This window comes from Heloderma suspectum, chromosome 1 (genome assembly GCF_057233095.1).
Source record: "Heloderma suspectum isolate Gila_16-S chromosome 1, 16-S_ref, whole genome shotgun sequence".
NCBI lineage: Eukaryota > Metazoa > Chordata > Lepidosauria > Squamata > Helodermatidae > Heloderma > Heloderma suspectum.
Window position 1 is genome coordinate 301,727,177 of NC_139458.1, and position 20,207 is coordinate 301,747,383.

The following is a 20,207-nucleotide window of genomic DNA, read 5'->3' on the forward strand; positions in this document are numbered from 1 at the left end:
GTATACTTTAAAGAAATGTGAACTTGAACAATCGAATTATGAACATTTAACCCACTGCTAGACAAAGGTAATTTCCTCAGATCTAGCTACTTCTTGATGCACAATGATTCCATGCAGATATAGATAAAATCTACCATCCTTGAAGGGAGTGAGAAAACCTGCAGGAGTTCAAAGTATAGATAAAGATCCAGAAAAAACTGAATTGCTGCTATCAGACCAAAGTTGCATGAACTGGACCTTTTTAAAGGTCCAACATTCCTGCTTTTGTCTTAAAATGAGAAAGCTTATTAAATGCTGCAAACTATAATTAGGTTCCATTATGAAAGAGAGATAAATTTCAAGCTGTAAGTAGATGTTCACAATTAAGTAGAAAGATGACTGAAAGAAGCTTGCTATAGATCATTATAGCTTTTCCCCCAGGGTCATGTCTTAAGTGAACAACATTTCAAAATCTGTTTATGCTTAATTTGCCTTCAGTATTAGCACTAAAAGTAAAACAAATCCAATCTAATAAATAAATAAATAAATAAATAAATAGCTATACATTTTATGGAAAATAATTTAATACAGGTTTTAGCAGCTCTATTATGCCTGCTGGTGGCTTAGACTCTCTTCTGTCTGTTATTTAAATTCTGCCAATAAGAAGCTTCATTTTATCATATGGCCATAACTTCTAGGTTCTGTGGTGACTGCTGATCATTTATTTATTTGAAATATTTTTGCACCATCCTTCAGTATAAATTCCTTGGGGACTTTATATAAAAGAAAATAGAAAAACAATTAAAATACAAATATTACAGAACAGGTTATAACAGACACAAAAATTTTAAAAGCAGCATGGTCTTAAATGCCAGATAAAAACCAGTCAGCATGACTAAAATTACATCTAAAATAGAAAGATCTCTGCCAGGCACCAAAAACACAACAAAGTAGAGGCCAGGGGGACCTCACTGGGGAGAGCATTCCATTATAGATAGGCTGACCATATTTCCTTGAGACAAAAACGGGATACTGGGATGACAAAAACGGGATGGGGTTATGTAATATTCCATATTCATGAAAAAGTAAGACGGTAACAAAAGTTTTATTACATGAACATATTAAGCGAACAATTATTCTTCAGTGACAGAACTCATACAAAAATTTAGGTAGAGGTTCCGCTGTAATAAAAAAATAGGTAACAGCCTGTTGAGCTGAAATATGAGTCTGAAAAGTCCGAATCAAACTGAATGTAGAGCAGAAAGAATCTCTATGGGCAGGATGATGGTAGAAATAACAGTAAGACTCACCCTCCTGGCTCCCACACGCTGAATGGGGCTTAGCGACTGCCTCTTGAATTCCCCGCCACTGCAAACAAGCAAGGGGGCGGTGTCTTATCGTCGCTAGTTCAAGAAGCCTGGCCCTGACTGGACAAAGGAAATGGAACTTCCTCTTTCGTCACACCAGTAGTTTTACTGCACGCATTGATTAGCATAGAGCCTTATGATAAACGCGTTCAGTTTTTTACAAAAAATTAAAAACGGGACAAAATTGACATTTATATTAAAACGACGGGACGGTCAGGAAATATGAAAAAAACGGTACGTATGGTCAGCCTAGTAATAGGGGCACCACTAAATGTCTCTACTGCATGTAAAAGAAACTCTAATGCAACAATAATGCACAGATGATTTCTTAGGTTCACTTTTCATGCAATAAATTATTTAGCATAAAAGTTCATTGAGTAGCTGTTCAGCAAGTCACTGAGGGCTGATACAAGGCAGACACAATGTTACCTGCCTCTTAACCATAGTTACGGTATAATTATCAGGTTATGGCATTCTCTCCATTGTTATTTATTCTATTTGCAACAATATTAACCATGAATTAGTGCTAACCAGAATTTAGTCTTAGCCAGGATTTTTAACCACCTTCAAGTCCTGATTAAGAGCTAATTGGATTAAGAGCATTTAGCTTTAACCAGGGTCAACAGTGGTGCAGACTTAACATTTGCATATAATGCCAAGCAAAGATTTGTTTTACGAACTTGAACACACCCTGGGAGAGAGCGGAGGACAGGAAGGCCTGGCGTGCTATGGTCCACGGGGTCACGAAGAGTTGGACATGACTTAACAACTGAACAACAAAAGATTTGTTTTAACATGGCTTCTTGAAGAAGCCAGAGTCTGTCTTGCAAATAAGTCAGTCAGTCAGCAGACAAATAATCATGACTTGTTTGGCTAATTCCCATTTTTCTTCTCTCTGCCTCTTCTGCCAATATTGAGATGGTATCACAAATGCTCTTGAGGCAGTAAGGGCCTGTTTAGCCTGTGTTTGTGTGTGTGGTTTTTTGTTGTTATTGTGGTGTCTGTGTTTTGCCTATGTATTCATGGAGATTTTATGGAGTGTATGTTTGTGGGGAGATTTGGGATTGTTGTTCTTTGGGTGGGATATTTTTCTGTGTTGGGGCTTTTTTTTGATGAGATATGTATTTTGCTGGTATGTGTTTTTCTGAGCATCACCAGTTTGCCTTCTGTGAAATGGGTATTTTATTGTATTTTGTGGGGGCAAATATGTGGTTTGACATTTGGAAACTAAACCCCACTTCTGCCTTGTGCTTAGGGAAAAGTACGGCATGGAAAGAAAACTATTGCCTGGGAGAATGAGGAGGAATGAGGAGTTTGGGGGGAAAGTCAGAGCAGTTTATCCTGAAAGCAGTTCCTTTTTTAACTGCTCTTGACTTGCATCTCTGTAGGTTGGCAAGAGGCTGGGATGGGGCACAGAAACAAACCAAGAATAAGCCAGGAGTCCAGGTTCAGATAATGGCAATCCGCAGTTAAAGTGAGGCAGTATTCATAAACCAACTTCAAACCATGGTTTCAAACTGGAGTTTATTGTCCCAAAATAAACCACAGTTTGTTGCCTAGTGTGGGTTCAGGTGTTCAAACATACAATTAAGCTAAACAAATCCTGGCTTAGCGTTATGCACAAACCAGGCAACATAGTTAAGACAGCAAGGAGAGAGAGTTTGTGATCGTAAGACTTGCTCCCATAATCTTAAAGGCTGGATAATACTGTGTCTATGTGTCTTTCCTGACCCTGTGGCCTCCGGTTGTGTTGCACCACAACTCCCATAATTCCCAGTCACCATGGCCTTTGACAGTCCAACACATTTGGAAGCCACCAGGTTAGGGCAGGCTAGTATAGGCCCAGGAAGACAAAATCTATCAGAGTTTCTGCATTAAAATGTGGCTGATAGTAGAAGAATGCAGGTGAACACATAATTAATATTTAATGCCTTAATATATGAAAACCTCCATAAGAACAGAAAATAAAATGAACAATGCATCTGAAGTTAATGTTACCAGTGAACATTCTTAATATATAGTCTGTTGCCAACAGTATGGAATAATGATTTTTTTTGGAGATCCTTTTGCTAAGGAGGAATTTTAAACGCGTTTTCACCAGTGTAAATAGTTTGAGATCTTAATGGAAATTAAATTGTTAAGGAGTTTTAAATTGCTATGCAGTAAATTGTGTTTGTTGTTTCTTTGCTGTTTGACTGGAAACATGTACTTAGGGTCAATGGAGGCTGTCTGTCTGCCCCCTCGTCCCTTGTATATGAATTTGGAAATGGAATTTGACTCTTAGAACTCTGTAATTAAAGCAGATATGCACCTACACCTCCCAAGTTTTCAGGGGAGGGAGGTGTTGTACAAAAAAACCCCCAGTCCCTTATTTTCTTTTATGTTTTGAATTCCAAGTGACCTCATTTCCTAAGAATAAATCTATTTTTTCATTGTAATCTAAATTACTTCTGGATTTGAACCTGCTGTGCTTACCTTTTCACTTAAGCACTCTGCTGTACTATACGCTACTGCTAAACAGAAATGTGGATAAATTGAGGCACCTCCAAATGCCTAAATAGCAAGAAACATAACATTATTAAGGCTGCAAATTTACCTAGTAAGAGCAAATTTACTCTAGTAAGTCCCAGAGACCCCTTCATGGATCACTGCCTTGTTGTGGCGAAGGGGCTTGTGTAACTCAGTGAAGCCATAAGCTATGCCGTGCAGGGCCACCCAAGACAGACAGATCATGGTGGAGAGTTCTGACAAAATGTAGTCCACTAGAGAAGGAAATGGCAACCCACTCCAGTATTCTTGCCAAGAAAACCCCATGGAACGTATCACAAGGCTAAAAGAGATGACGCTGGAAGATGAGCCCCTCAGGTCGGAAGGTGTCCAATATACTACTGGGGAAGAGCAGAGGGAATTTCCAAGTAGCACCAGAAAGAGTGAAGCGGCTGGGCCAAAGCCGAAAGGACACTCAGCTGTGGATGTGTCTGGTGGTGAAAAGAAAGTCCGATGCTGTAAAGAACAATATTGTTTAGCAACCTGGAATGTCAGATCAATGAATCAAGGTAAGCTGGAGGTGGTCAAACATGAGATGGCAAGATCGAACATCGACATCTTGGGAATCAGCGAACTAAAATGGACAAGCATGGGCGAATTTAATTCAGGTGACCATCATATCTACTACTGCGGGCAAGAATCCCTTAGAAGAAATGGAGTAGCACTCATAGTCAACAAAAGGGTGGGAAAAGCAGTACTGGGGTACAATCTCAAAAACGATAGAATGATCTCAGTATGAATCCAAGGCAAACCATTCAACATTACAGTAATTCAAGTCTATGCCCCAACCACTGAGGCCGAAGAAGCTGAGGTTGATCGGTTCTATGAAGGCCTACAACACCTTCTAGAACTAACACCAAAAAAAGATGTCCTCTTCATCATAGGGGATTGGAATGCTAAAGTAGGAAGTCAAGAAATCACCAGGATAACAGGCAAGCCTTGGTGTACAAAATGAAGCAGGACCAAGGCTAATAGAGTTTTGCCAAGAGAACACGCTGATCATAGCAAACACTCTTTTCCAACAGCACAAGAGGCGACTCTACACATGGACATCACCAGATGGTCAATATCGAAATCAGACTGATTATGTACTTTGCAGCCAAAGATGGAGACACTCTATACAGTCAGTAAAAACAAGACCTGGAGCTGACTGTGGCTCAGATCATGAGCTGCTTCTTGCAAAATTTCGGCTTAAATTGAAGAACAGAGGGAAAACCACTAAACCATTCAGGTATGACCTAAATCATATCCCTTATGAATATACAGTGGAGGTGAGGAATAGATTTAAGGGATTAGACCTGATAGACAGAGTGCCTGAGGAACTATGGATGGAGGTCCATAACATTGTTCGGGAGGCAGCAACTAAATCCATCCCAAAGAAAAAGAAATGCAAGAAAGCAAAGTGGCTGTCTGATGAGGCTTTACAAGTAGCGGAGGAAAGACGGGAAGCGAAAAGCAAGGGAGAAAGGGGAAGATATACCCAACTGAATGCAGATTTCCAGAGAATAGCAAGGAGAGACAAGAACGCCTTCTTAAATGAACAATGCAAAGAAATCAAAGAAAACAATAGAATGGGAAAGACTAGAGATCTCTTCAAGAAAATCAGAGATATCAAGGGAACGTTCTGTGCAAAGACGGGCATGATAAAGGACAAAGAAGGCAGGGACCTAACAGAAGCAGATGAGATTAGGAAGAGGTGGAAAGAATACACAGAAGAACTATACAGGAAAGATCTGAATGTCCCTGATAGCCATGACAGCGCGGTCACTGAACTTGAGCCGGACATCCTAGAGAGTGAAGTCAAGTGGGCCTCAGGAAGCATTAGTAACAACAAAGCTAGTGGAGATGACAGTATTCCAGCCAAGCTATTTAAGATCCTAAAAGATGAAGCGGTTAAAGTGATGCACTCAATATGCCAACAAATTTGGAAGACTCAACAATGGCCACAACACTGGAAAAGGTCAGTTTACATCCCAATTCCAAAGAAGGGCAATGCCAAAGAGTGTTCAAACTACTGCACAATTGCGCTCATTTCAAATGCCAGCAAGGTTATGCTCAAAATCCTACAAGCTAGGCTTCAGCAGTATGTGAACCGAGAACTACGGGAAGTACAAGCTGGGTTTCGAAGAGGCAGAGGAACTAGAGATCAAATCGCCAACATTTGCTGGATCATGGAGAAAGCAAGAGAATTCCAGAAAAATGTCTAGTTCTGCTTCATTGACTACGCTAAAGCCTTTGATTGTGTGGATCACAACAAACTCTGGCAAATTCTGAAAGAGATGGGAGTACCAGACCACCTTACCTGTCTCCTGAGAAACCTGTACGAGGGTCAAGAAGCAACAGTAAGAACCGGACATGGAACAACCGATTGGTTCAAAATTGGGAAAGGAGTACGACAACGCTGTATATTGTTGCCCTGCTTATTTAATTTATATGCAGAGTACATCATGAGAAACTCCGGGCTGGATGAATCACAGGTCGGAATTAAGATTGCTGGGAGAATTATCAACAAGCTCAGATATGCAGATGATACCACCCTAATGGCAGAAAGCGAAGAGGATCTCAAGAGCCTCTTGTTGAGGGTGAAAGTGGAGAGTGCAAAAGCTGGTTTGAAACTCAACATTAAAAAAACTACGATCATGGCATCTGGCCCCATCACTTCCTGGCATATAGAAGGGGAAGAAATTGAAGCAGTGACAGATTTTACTTTCTTGGGCTCCAAGATTACCGCAGACGGTGACTGTAGCCATGAAATCAAAAGACGCTTGCTCCTTGGGAGGAAAGCTATGGCAAACCTAGACAGCATAGTAAGAAGCAGAGACATCACCTTGCCAAAAAAGGTTCGTATAATCAAAGCTATGGTTTTCCCAGTAGCAACGTACGGCTGTGAGAGCTGGACTATGAGGAAGGCTGAGTGCTGAAGAATCAATGCTTTCGAACTGTGGTGCTGGAGAAGACTCTTACGAGTCCCCTGGACTGCAAGGAAGTCAAATCAGTCAATCCTAAAGGAAATCAACCCTGAGTGCTCATTGGAAGGACAGATATTGAAGCTGAAGCTCAAATATTTTGGCCACCTACTGCGACGAGAAACGTCATTGGAAAAGACCTTGATGCTGGGAAAGATTGGAGGCAAAATGAGAAGGGGACGGCAGAGGATGAGATGGCTAGATAGCATCACCGATGCAATGAATATAGACTTCAGCACACTCCGGGAGAGAGTGCAGGACAGGAAGTCCTGGCATGCTATGGTCCATGGGGTCACGAAGAGTCGGACACGACTGAACGACTGAACAACAACAAAGTCCCAGGGAACACAGTGGGCCCCGTTTCTGAGCAAACATGCAGAGATTGCACTCTAAATGCCCACTTGGAATGATGGTGTAGCACTGGCCCTGGATTTCCTAGAACATGCATTTCACTAGTGTAATAATAACTGAATTTGTTTTAATGGCTATACGTTTCTTGATGTCTCCAAGCAGCAACTTCCTTGAATACAAGAATTATGAGTTCCCTTTCTCTCTCAGAAGAATACTTTCTAGACTGAGCCCTCAGATGAAAAAGTACTGTCATGTGTTAAAATAAGAATTACAGTGCAGAAACTGGTATGAACTGTACTCTAGGACTGGTATCCAAGTCCCAGAAGTATGACTACCTAGAGAAAGGTACAATTAGCTTCAGTACAATACTTCCACATATTTCTGGTTAGCATAGCAGTTTAACAGAACAATCCTAATCATTCTATTTGAGATGTAAATCCCATTGATAACAATGAGACTCATGTCCAAGTAAGTGTTCATACAATCATAAACTACATACGCATAGGGATCCAGCCATAGTAAGATACCTTGTTTTGTATAATTATCAGAGAATGACTTTATGTGGACCATGAACTCAATCTATTCCAAATCTAGTTATGCAGAACAGAGGGAGAAGTTGCAGAAAATGGCAGCAAAAACTATCAAGGGACTAGAGCAACTATTCTATAAGGAAAGGTTACAATGACGTCTATTTTGAGGCTTCTCACAGGCATCTGGTGGTGAACAGAATACTGGACTAGACAGGCCTTTGGTCTGATACAGCATGGCTCTTCTTATGTTCGTATGCCTTATAAAATCTCCCTTTTCTTCTTCCATTCCAGCCTTCCCATGCACATTTATCACCTGCAGTTCACGTTGCTAGCTGTCGCATATACTGCAGACTCTTCTGTTCTATGAACGTTCAAATGCGCATTGAGTTCCGGGTGAGAACATCTCTCTGCCCCATTCCTATCCCAGCACTCCAAGCACAGATACAGGTTGAAATGCACTAAATCGGTGGCACTGAGAGGATATATGAATACTGCCTCTGGAGCAATTGCTTCCAAGTAAAAGGCTGAAAACCAAAACATTTCCCACAGTTCTACTCATATAGTCATTAGCTTCCTGAGATGTTCCTGCAAAACTAGATGAAATATGGGGCAAACTTACTTCCACAGCAAAATATACAGTTCTACAAATGCTTCCCTGGCTGTAGTATTAAATTTCATATTTTAAGCCAAAAAGCCACACAATACCACAATATATGAGAGAGTATCTAACTGTAGGTTGGATCCAGAGCTCTTCCATGTGCAGAATAAAAGAGTGCATGGTCTCTGCATAAAAAGAATAACAGAAGAGGTGTGCTTCTGTTTCCATAGGGCCTTGCACAATCTCTAGCAGAAGATCTTCCACGCAAAGCCTTTCACTAGCTCTTGCACAACAGTTCACAGAGCACCACCACAAACAGAATTTATTCCACTAGCACATCTTTGGATCCAATCCAATGCATTGTGATAACAGAAGCTTTTATAAATGATTTAATCATAATCTCCAGTCAAAATGATGGTGGAGTGCTATAGCTCAGTTCATTGTTCTTCTGCCATAAAACTATCCTAGCTGCAGCTGCCCAACCTACAGATTGTTCAATTTGAATATTAAACTGGAAATGGGAAGAGGTAATGGAAAAAGAGATACAAAAGGATTGTACAGCTATCCTGGAGAATCCATCAGTTGGACAATGCCACCTATGCTGCATAATAGGGATCAGAACTTCCCCGAAGAAAATTTTACACACACACACATATGTACTTCTGGGGGTTGGGGGACTCTTTACAGTAGCCTCTGATGTGGCACAAAGGGAACCAGCCACACACATTGTGTGTGTCTGGAAATGCTTCCCAGTTGCTCACGGACGGGGCTGTTTGGATCCTGGCATTTGTTTCTCACTGACGTTAAAATGTGAGCTGCGCTGTTATTGCCATGATCCAGAGACCCTTATGCAGTCAGATGTACTCACAGATATGTTGTCTATATGGGCTGCCCCATTCTTTTCAATGGGGAGGTGTGATCTATATGCACAAAGGAATACATGTGTGGCTTCACCTTCTCTGTTCAGATGAATGAGAGAGGACTAGTAAATCTAGTCCTTTCTATGTTCTATGTGTACATTACCTCCTATGATTTTAGAATGATGTTCACTTCTCAAATCATGCCCATGCTTACTTAAATATTTTGAAGGTGTGAAGTCTAAATAAGTAACAAAAGGGGATAAAAAGTATTCTTGTGCAAAAATTCTATTTAGCTAGAATAATGCTGAGAAAACATATGCATTATTATTCATATTGGCCTAAAGGTCACTAGTCCCCAAAAGAGCTTTTTTTAAAAAAAAAATGAATGCAAAAAATATTTTTGAAACCATATAAGTGAAGTTAAGGTATTCAGACATTCATAACTCTCCCCTGTAGTGGTAACATGCCTTAAGTGTGTGGCGGTGACCTATCTTAAGGAGTGCCTCCAACAACACCACTCAATGAGATCGGCCTCGGTAGGCCTTCTGTCTGTCCCATCAGCCAGGACAGCTAGGCTGGTGAGGACTAGGGAGAGGGCTTTTTCTGTGGTGGCCCCCACTCCATGGAATTCTCTCCCTAGTGATCCCCGCCATGCTCCTTCTTTGATGAGCTTATGCCGGGCTTTAAAAACCTGGCTTTTCAGGTGGGCATTTGGGGTGGGTCAGGATTTTTTAGAGCAGTGTTGTTTTGTTATGTTGTTTTGTTCAGTTGATTATGTAAATTGTTGTATTTCATGTTGTTATTAGTATTGTACACTGACTAGTGTGGCTGGGGAGCTGGCCAGATGGGTGGCAAATTAATTAATTAATTAATTAAGGACTCCATGGAGTAAGATGCTCTATAATAGCATCCAGAATTTCAAATGTTAGAAGCATTAGATGATACACTAGCATGGCACGCCAGACATTTTACACCATTCTTGCAGATTGTTTATTACTATTATTTGCAATAATCATTTTGACTTCTACTGGTAGACTTCCTAGTCTCCATATTTATTTCCAACACGATATTGGATATGGATAATACTATAAAAAAAAATCTTATAAAAATTTTCCCAAAGGGCTATATTTATTATGTTCATCTTGTTTTACAGATATAGTTCCACTTTAAATCACTCTTTGCAGCTCCATTCTCCATTTTTCTCTATAAGAACATAAGAAGAGCCATTCTGGATCAGACCAAGGGTCCATCTTGTCCAGCATTCCATTCACACAGTGGCCAACTGGTTGCCCATGGGAAACCCACAAGCAGGACATGAGTGCAACAGCACCCTCCTGCCCCAGAAATTGGCATACATAGGCATACTTCCTCTGATAATGGAGGCAGCATATAGCCATCATGACTAATCATGATTAATAGCCATCGATAGCCTTCTCCTCCATGAATTTATTCAATCCCCTTTTAAAACCACCCAAACTGGTGGCCATCACTACATCTTGTGGAAGGGAATCCATAGTTTAACTTCCTTTTATCTCTCCTGAATCTCCCAGCAATCAGCTTCATGGGATGACCCCAGGTTCTAGTATTATGACAGGGGAGAAAAATGTTTCCCTATCCACTTTCTTCACACCATGCATAATTTTGTACACCTCTATCATGTCTCCTCTTACTTGCCTCTTGTGATCATGTGATATAGGAATCACATGGAACTAAATGGTAAGATGCTATGTGACCTTAATAATAATTATATTGTACATATTTATTAATGGTACTAATAATCTGTCAAAATTGTTCATGTTTCTACTAACCTCATATTCCTTAGGTTTCTAGTCCATAAATACTTAATAAAAATAAAATAAAAGCATTAAGGTTATTTTCCCCATAATTCTTCCTTATTTACTTCATCTGGAAGGTTCTCAATTTACAGAAAAACTGGAAGTTAAGTATCAAGATGAACACAAATGTTGGGGAGTAAGAGTGGAACGTCCAACAGATGTGGACAGGACAAAAGCTTGATACTCTAGATCAGACTTCCCCAACCTGGCACCCTCCAGATGTATTGGACTACAACTCTCATCAGCCCAGTCAGCATGGATTCCAAAGAAGATAATTTTCTTTTCTGAACTTTATAGCACTTAATGACTGACTCAAACTTTCAGCTTCACCAAGAAGTACTTTTTGAGTGGTCTGTTTGCAATAGAGACCCAGGCTGTATTCATCATTGTGAGGGGAATTTTATCACATCCCACTGACCTGCCACTACAAACACTTGTAAGACTAAACTGTAAGGCATTCTGAGCATGGAAGACAAGGTGGAATTATGAGGTGTCAGCAGGACATATGGCCTTGACTGCTGATCTATGTCAGAAAGTACTTGCCTAGAAAGAATCACATCATGATGACACAATACAGTTGGGAGAGTAGGCCCTGGGGCATCTGATTAGAGATGGGAAGGATCAACAAAAGTAATTGGGGAATCTGATGTTGGAAATATGGGAATTTTGGGAACAATGAAGGGAAACTGTGTAGGTGTCTAAGTGAGAATAAAGTTTCTTCATTCATTGTGCAATGATGCTTTGCAGTGATGGTTTCAATATGGTGAAATGTTTAATTCATTAAGCAATATTAACACATTGCAAGGCCTTTATGATGTGATTGCTGGGCAAGGCTATAGCAGCGTGGTATAATTTCAAGATGATGTGGATTGGGAAATTATATTGCAGAGCAAAAGATGTTCTGATTCATCTGCTGAGTAGCATTACTACTATTATCAGGGAGTTCTACAATCAGGTTTAAACAAAACCGTATGTCTGGTACCAGAAAATTCAGATTTTACTAGAATTTCATGGGATTTGGTCCCTTTTTGATAATTAACAAAAAAGAGGTTTGGGATTTAAAGAACATTACAATGGGTGTGGGAAGGCAGAGTACCAGTGAGATATGGAAGGACAAGAATAAAGAAGTACTCATCTCTATCCCATAAAAGCTTCATCTAGAACCCTCTAGCTTTCAAACCCTGTCAGTACAATAGAAAGCAGTAGATGTAGTTAAAATATGGACTTTGCACTGACTTTAGAGATGCTGGAAGAAATTGTTCCATTCTTTTTCCAAAATAAAGCTTAGGCAAAGGAAAAAGAACCGTTAATATGGGATAGTAGTTAAAATGAGCTATGGTGGAAGTCCTTTGCTCAGAATTTTCTTCAGCCAAGAACTCACTGAGAAGGGTTAAGAAAGCCACACAGTCTTCTGCCCTATCTGTAACGTGTGACTAATAATACTGGCAGGAATACTTGGCTTACAGCGTTGTTGTAACAGTTACAGAAATAATATATGTGAAGCACTTTGAGAGCTTAGGAAAAGCACTATGAAAGTAACGATATTGTTATAAATAGTACAAATATTAATTTGAATATAAAAATTACAGATGCCTGTTAACTACAGAAACACAAAACCTAACTTTATTTGCTTGCAAGCTATTCCCATTGGGTTGGATCTAGAGTTTTATTCTGCCGGCAGGAGCGTCCCTGAGCAGAGTTCCACTTAGAACACTTCCATTGAGGGTAAGGTGGGGAAGATTATTTTTGCTGATTTCCCCTCCCTCTGTAGTTGCCAGCACATACCCCCACTACTGATCCAGAGGCTCCCCAGCCCTCTGGAGCAGATTTTTGGGGCACGTAGGGAACTGCAGGAGGAGGGGGGAGTCAGCAAAGACCAGTGAAACAGAGATCAAAAAGCTTCACATTGCCAGAAGGAGTCCTTCCATCTACGAGAGGCTTTTGGTGGATCCAACATATTGATTTGGAGGTCAGTATGCTTAGGACTGCAACTAAATTCTTATGTTCTTCCTCACCCAAGCGATGTCCCCACAATCTTATGTTCACCCAAAGAGCCAAAAGAACCCCAACATTAAAAATGTTTGCTTTAATATTTTTAACTAAAATATGTTGTCATTATGGAACCTCAGATTATGCCACACTGTTTGACAACTATGAATGAAACTCAAATAGTCTACAAACCAAGAGAATTTAGGCACTGTTTTCTCAAAACGCCAACTAGCATTCCCTCAGAGAGAAGGAAACAGCAAAGTGATTTCTGTTGTAAGTCCATATTATAATATTCTTGTTTGCTGCCAGTTTACTCCACACTATGGAGGTGATCTTTTGGCTGCTGATTATTTCAGCACACTGAACAGTAATATTGAGGAGGCAAAGTAATTATCAACAAGAATCACAAAATCATTTTATTACTAAAAACTAAGCTTTAAAGTTAAAACTAAGCTTGTTGACTAGCACAACAGTTTGCTTATATTTTAAATAAGAATATTGTAAAACCACTATGAGAGGGGAAAATGGTTCATTGGAAACATACCGCTACTGTATTTACTTGATCTTTTAAGTTTTGGAAAAATGTAGATGTTGAATTAATATATTTGAACATGCCTGAAGGTGAGATCAAGGGATGGGGTTGTTGCCAGTGTTAGTCCTACTTAGAGTAGACCCACTGCAATGAATGGGGCTCAAGTTTGATTTACAGTGGATACAACCCATGAAGTGCAATAATGCAGATCATGGAAAAATGTGCTCCTTGAAGTGAAAACATAAGATTAATTTACTATTTGACAGTTGGCAGAACGGGGTGGAAGCAGGAAGGAGGGCAGGTCATGTAATAATGAACTCCTGGAATCTATAACCAAGACCACATGAATTCCATAATTCCACAGCACTGAAATCCATCTTATATTGTGGAATCATCTTGGTGTTTCAAATAAGTGGTTAACCATCTTTACAGCTGTGTAGAAGCTGTATGTATAAGGACTACCTCACACATTATGTTTTAAGTGCACATTAAATGCAATCCTGGCTCCAGAAGGGTATACATGGATGATACATGAAGCTATACATATGCATTTCCAATTACACAGCTGCCCTTTAATGGGTAAAATGTTTTATTTATTATGCAAGTATACATTTCGGAAGCCAGGATTGTATGCATAATATATGAAGCAACTCTAAGGTTGCAATCCTATGCACGCTTACCTGTAAGTCCCACTGAACAAGGTGGGACTTTCTTCTGAGTAAATATGCACAGGGTTGTGTTCGACATAGCTGCATTATCTTCCTGCACCTGTGATCTGCCTAGAACTGTGAACTTGTTCCACTCATGCCAATCCTAAATGATAGGATTCCTAAATGATTGATTATTACTGATCACACTTGATATTGATCTATCAACCAAGTCCAGCTACTTCTATTCTACTTTCAGCTTCCATGTTGCAATGACAGATCCACTCAAACATGAAAGAAAGGGCCTGACCAACCACACCTTGAAAACTGAAATGCTGGAACCAAGCCCTGAACTAGACTCCACTTAATTATAAACAGCATATAACCATCCAATCTAACTATGCCATAGCATTCATTTTGCAGTGTAAATCATGACAATGGCTCAGAACATTTAGTCCATCATGGAAAACTGGGATCTGCCTCGAGTCAGTATTTAGATCTAATGTGCCACAGCAAACACATAGCCTCTGAGTTGCTAAAACACAATATAAAAATGAGATGTTTTCAGCATGGACTCCACATGTTCCCAAAGCGAATGCCATTAGCAATGGGAGATGAGTACATGGCCATGTGGTAAACATGCAACTCCCCTTCAAATATTAATATTACACGGTTCACTGAGTGTCCCCATCACGAACAGTTTGCAAACGTCTTTTTAAGTATTATTGTGTGGAGTAGCCACATGACGTTCTGTATTGGCATGCTCCCAGTTAAGAGGTGCATGCTTGGAAAGAGCAGCTATGCGGTAATCAACAGTATCAGTGGTTAACATGGCTACAATTTAGCACAGTCTATAATACAAAGGATTTTAGATCTTTCTTCCCATTCTAAATGCTTCATACATGGTTAATACTTGAGGAAGTCAGGCAAACATTAAGAAGAGGTTTAACAGAACCCCATACAGCAAACTTAAATAGAACTGCTCCTTCTGCTGTATGTACGACTGGCGTCTCCCCGGCCTAAAGGATATGATGATGGTGGTGATGATGATGATGATGAAGAAGAAGAATATCCACTTTCAGAGGTAGGGAGAATAGGTGAGAACGGGCCCAAGCTAAAGACATGTCGGTACGTCCCAAATCCGTTCGGCGTTGCAACCTTGCTTCATAGACGGCACAGAGCAGCAGGGTTTAGCCAAGACAAGCGCCACGGAGCCATTTTGACCGCTGTGTGACAGTGACAGCAGGCAAGGAATGGGAGACGGAGGGGAAAGGAGAGGGAGGGGGGAGGGGGAGGCAGCCGTCTCTTTATGGACTGAATTGAAAGATGATGGAGGGCGGCGGCGCTGGGGCAGGAGCACCAAGGAGAAGAGCTGGATGGCAGGTGCTCTACAGCCAGGCGCGCTAATGGGATGCCTGGGACAGGGCGAAAGAAAAAGGGCAGGCTGACTGCGGGCGCACTGGAAGGGGTCGGGGGCGGCGGCGGCGAGCTTAACAAAAGCTTGGCTTGGCTGCGCGACGCGGCTTGGCGCTTGGTTACCTCTGATGCTCAAGGTCCAGCGGTACAACTCCAAGGTGTCGTTCACCACGTTGGCTATGAGGCCCGGCTCTCCGGCGGCGGAGTGACCCATGGCGGGCGGGCGGGCGGGCGAGCAGCAGCAGCGGAGGAGGAGCCGGCAGGACGAACTGGCAACGCGCGTGGCTGTGGCTCGACGCCGGGGCTGCTGCTGCTGCCCTACTCGAGCTGAGAATGCAATTTAAATCTCTGTCTCCGGGTATCTATCTCCAGGCTCCGCCTCGCTACAGACGACTCCCGTGCCCGGGGGCCGGGCGGGAAAGGCAAGGCAAGGCAAGGCAGAAGAACAGGCGCCGAGGCTGCGGCACCTGGGGATGGACCGTAGCGCTGATCTCGGCTTGCGTCACGTGACCCCCTTTCTCCTCTCCCCCCCCCTCCCTTCCCGGGGACATCTCACTTCGCTCTTCCAGCCTGCCCGGGCTGCGCAAGCGCGTACGCTGTGCGGCACCGCGGGCCGCCGATTCCCGCGCTGCGCTGACGATGGCGAGGGTATTCCTGGAGCCTGATCTGTGCGTCGCGTAATTGGGGCCAGCCTCAGGGTTCGGCACCGTCGCGGCACTCCGGGAGGGCCCTGCGGGTGCCTACGCGTGTCCGGCTGCTGCTAAGGGCCTACCTGAACGCGGCATTCAGCATGCATTCGAAAAGGGGTGCTTGATGCCGCCGCTTTTATTTTGAAGGAAAAGCGGCCGTTGGGTGGGGGAAGCAGACCCCCCAGCCAGGGAGCCCCCCTCCCACCCCAAGGGCACCTTCCCTGAGCTTTGCCACTTGAGGGAAGCATCACGCAAGCAAGGCAAAGGCGGCAGCTGGGCCTACCGCCTTTCTCTTGCTCGTCCTGTCTGGGTACCCCAGCAGGGGAGATTGAGCCCACAATGCTGCCTAGAGAGAAAATGTGAGGCACGGAGCAGTAACCTCTGCTTGCTCTTGCTCGCTTGCCCACACTTCCCTCTGGGCAACGCAGCACAGAGAGTTGGCCATAGAAGGAGCAGCCACCTCCGAGTGGCACGGTGGTGGGGACTGGGCCCAACCCCCACCACGGGTGAGTCAGGGCAAGCGAGCAGGTAAAGGTGGTGGTTGCTCCTCCGCTGAGCAGCAGCCACCTTTTGCTCTCTCGCTCACGCTGGACAGGGCAGATTTGGTGTGGTCAGGTTTGGTGTGGTCGGGTGTGCAGCTATGGGGTTGGGCATGGAAGGAGCAGCTTCCTCATCCTGGCCCTTGCTCACCTGAATTCTCCCTCTGGCCACTACAGTGGATGTACGCTGCAGGGGCCAGATGGAGAGAAAGGCTGAGTGGCAAAGGTGGATGCTTACACCCTCTGTCTCTCTAGGCAGCGCCACAGGAGCAATCCAATCTCCTACGGTGCCCGGAGCGGGTGAGCAAGAGAGAGGAGGTAGCAGCTGCTGCCTTCTCTGGCTTGCACTCTCCTCTGCACATCCTGAAAAGCATGCCTGGTAGAGTGGGTGATCCAGAAGCAGCAGCTGCTGCTTCTTGCTCAGTTTTTCCTTCTCTCAGCAGGGAGGGTTGGGCAAGTGATGGTAGCTGCTCCCTCTAATTGCTCGCATGGCCTCTCCCTCTGGAATGCTCTACTTGCTTGTGCACCCAATCTCTTTCATCAGTGCAGTGGGAGGAATTGGATGCAGCTATCCAGTGGGAGTGAGTGAGAAAAAAGTGGCTGAGGAGGACCATCAGCCACCATCTGACCTGCTTACTTGCCCTGTCTCGCTGGGCGATATGGAGTGTTAGGCTAGTTAGGCCCAATCCCCGCCACTCAAGAGGGAGAGTGCAGGTGAGTGATCCAAGGGATGAGGTGGCTACTCCTATGATCAGCCCTCTATGCTGCACTGCCCAGAGGGAGACAACAGGCAACTGAGCAGGCAGAGGTGTCTGCTTGAACTTTCTCTCTAGGCAGAATTATGGGCCCAGTCCTCTCTACTATGGTGCCCAGAGAGGGTGAACAGGAGAGAGAGGAGGTATGCTATAAGCAATAGGATTGCTTTCCCGAGTGCTAAAATACAATAAAAAGTATAACAATTAAATGGAAAGATGGGTGCTTCCAGACAAGGCTTTTATGGCTCCATCACCGTATCTCATTTTTGGGATTTTACAGGGGTCCAGACACATTGTCATCTTCCACTGGTGGTCTTCCTGTGTTTCCCCACCACTTCTGTCTTTTTTCTTATCATGGAAAATCCGTTAAGCAGAAAAAATCAGAACAGCTGCACAAGGCCTTTGGATTGGTAGCACAATGAGCCCTGCATCTGGAAATAAATTATATCTATCTATCTATCTATCTATCTATCTATCTATCTATCTATCTATCTATCTATCTATCTGGAAATACCCTCCAATAGCAGATAAAAGGAAAGAACAGCAAAGGAACCTAATCATTAAATGGCTGAGCCAAAAGATGCCAGAGCCTGAGTGAATAAAGCAGTTGTGATTTGTCAACTAAAAGTTAGTAGTTGACACCATACAAATATGTCCAGGGAGAGCACTGCAAAAATGGTGTGCCACAGAGAAGGTCATAAGAACATAAGAGCCATGCTGGATCAGACCAAGGGTCCATCCCGTGTTCTGTTCACACAATCGCCAACCAGCTGTCGACCAGGAACCCACAAGCAGGACACGAGCGCAACAGCAGCCTCCCACCTATGATCCCCAGCAACTGGTGTACATAGGCTCACTGCCTCTGATGCTGGAGGTAGCACATAGCCATCAGGACTAGTAGCCATAGATAGCCTTCTCCAGGAATTTATCCAACCCCCTTTTAAAGCCATCCAAGTTGGTGACAATCACTATGGTCTGTGGTAGTGAATTCTATAGTTTAACTATGCGCTGTGTGAAGAAGTACTTTCTTTTATCTGTCTTGAATCTCCCAGCAATCAGCTTCATGGGATGACCCCAGGTTCTAGTATTATGAGAGAGGGAGAAAAATTTCTCTGTATCCACATTCTTCACACCATGCATAATTTTGTACACCTCTATCATGTCTCCCCTTAATCTTTTTTCCAAGTTTAACAATCCCAGCTGTTGTAACCTTCCCTCATAGGGGAGATGCTCCAGCCCCTTGATCATTTTAAGGCGCAATCCTATGCATGTTTAGACAGAAAAAAAGGCCTACAGCTCCTAGCGTGCCCCAGCCAGCATGTCTGGCTGGGGCATGCTGAGAGTTGTAGGACTTCTTTCTGCCTAAACATGCATAGGATTGCACGCTTAGTTACCCTTTTCTGCACCTTTTCCAGCTCTACAATATCTTTTTTTAGGTGTGCTGACCAGAACTGTATACAGAATTCTAAGTGTGGTTGCACCATAGATTTGTATAAAGGCAGTATGATATCAGCAGTTTTATTCTGTTCCTTTTCTAATTATGCCTAACATGGAGTTTGCCTTTTTCTCAGCAGCCGCACACTGGCGGGTGTCTCCACAAGCGATTTACTGCGAGTTGCCTGTGTTTGGAGGTTGCTCAGGGCAAATGACGTCATGGCCATCTCACAGCCATCCTGGAGACTTTTGCAGAAAAACTTTTTTCTGAGACTACTTTTAGTCCAATTGCTTTCCTTAATTTGGCTTGTTTGTGCTCTTGTTGCAGCGTGTACCGATCCTCCACATTTACATTGGCATGATGGCCCTGCCCAGGGGTGTGTCTTTTATTTGGCCGTGACCTCACTGACTCCAGTCAAGGGGTGTTCCCCCAATATTTCCCCTCCTTGTGTTTCCCTGATGTTTCTGCCATTTTGCAGCTGGAGTTCTGAGCTACCTCGTGGTATTTACTCTACCTTGCCTACCACTAACCTCTGGTGGCCATTCCTGTGAAAGTATACATTTCAACTTGCCCATTTTGGAAAGGATCCTCCTCCTCCATGTTTCTCTTTTTGTTTCTCAGAACTCCTCTGGGAGATGTAGGCTGCAATTCTAAAAGCACTTACAGGGGAGGAAGCCCCATTGAACGCAATGGGGCTTACTTCTGAGTAGAGATGCATAGGATTGCAATGTTCCCCATTTCTAGCTCCCCACCCCAATTTCACCGCATTCAAGCAATCTGCTGCGGAGTTACTGCTCCCCATCCCATTTTTCCCCATGTGCACACTCATCCCATTCCACCTCCCCTTTTCTCCTTCCCCCTGCCCTCAATAAGAAGATAAAGAAGCACAATGTTGCAATCACAATTTAAGGGAGCCACAGAGAAGCGAAAGAGCGCTTTACTGCGAGTCCCTACAATTAGCCTTTAACCCTTTCACTGCAGGGAAGTGAGATTTATTTCTTACTTCTGAGTAAACATGCATTGAAGGGGGGAATGTTAAAGATTGAAAGCAGGCTAACTAAAGTGACTGAGTGCCCCCCTACTGTGGTAATATGAGGGGTCACTGCTCCACATTTAGTCCTCTCGCTATTGTGGTTTTAGAGGGAATATAAATTTTTAAAAATTGGTGGGCA

At 43.1% G+C, this 20,207-nt stretch overlaps 1 protein-coding gene across 2 annotated transcripts in view; it reads right to left on the reverse strand.

Annotated features, from left to right (window-relative positions):
- Positions 1-20,207, reverse strand: part of ELOVL4 (ELOVL fatty acid elongase 4) — a 101,417-nt gene that overhangs the window by 52,236 nt on the left and 28,974 nt on the right. Inside the window, exon 1 of one of the 2 annotated variants that reach the window (XM_084826978.1) lies at positions 15,741-16,143. The exons of the other annotated variant lie outside the window; for it this stretch is intronic. Coding sequence (XP_084683104.1) covers positions 15,741-15,831 — 91 coding nt within the window. The 5' untranslated portion in view covers positions 15,832-16,143. Of the gene's footprint in view, positions 1-15,740; positions 16,144-20,207 lie in introns of those variants that run through there. 2 annotated transcript variants of the gene reach the window in all.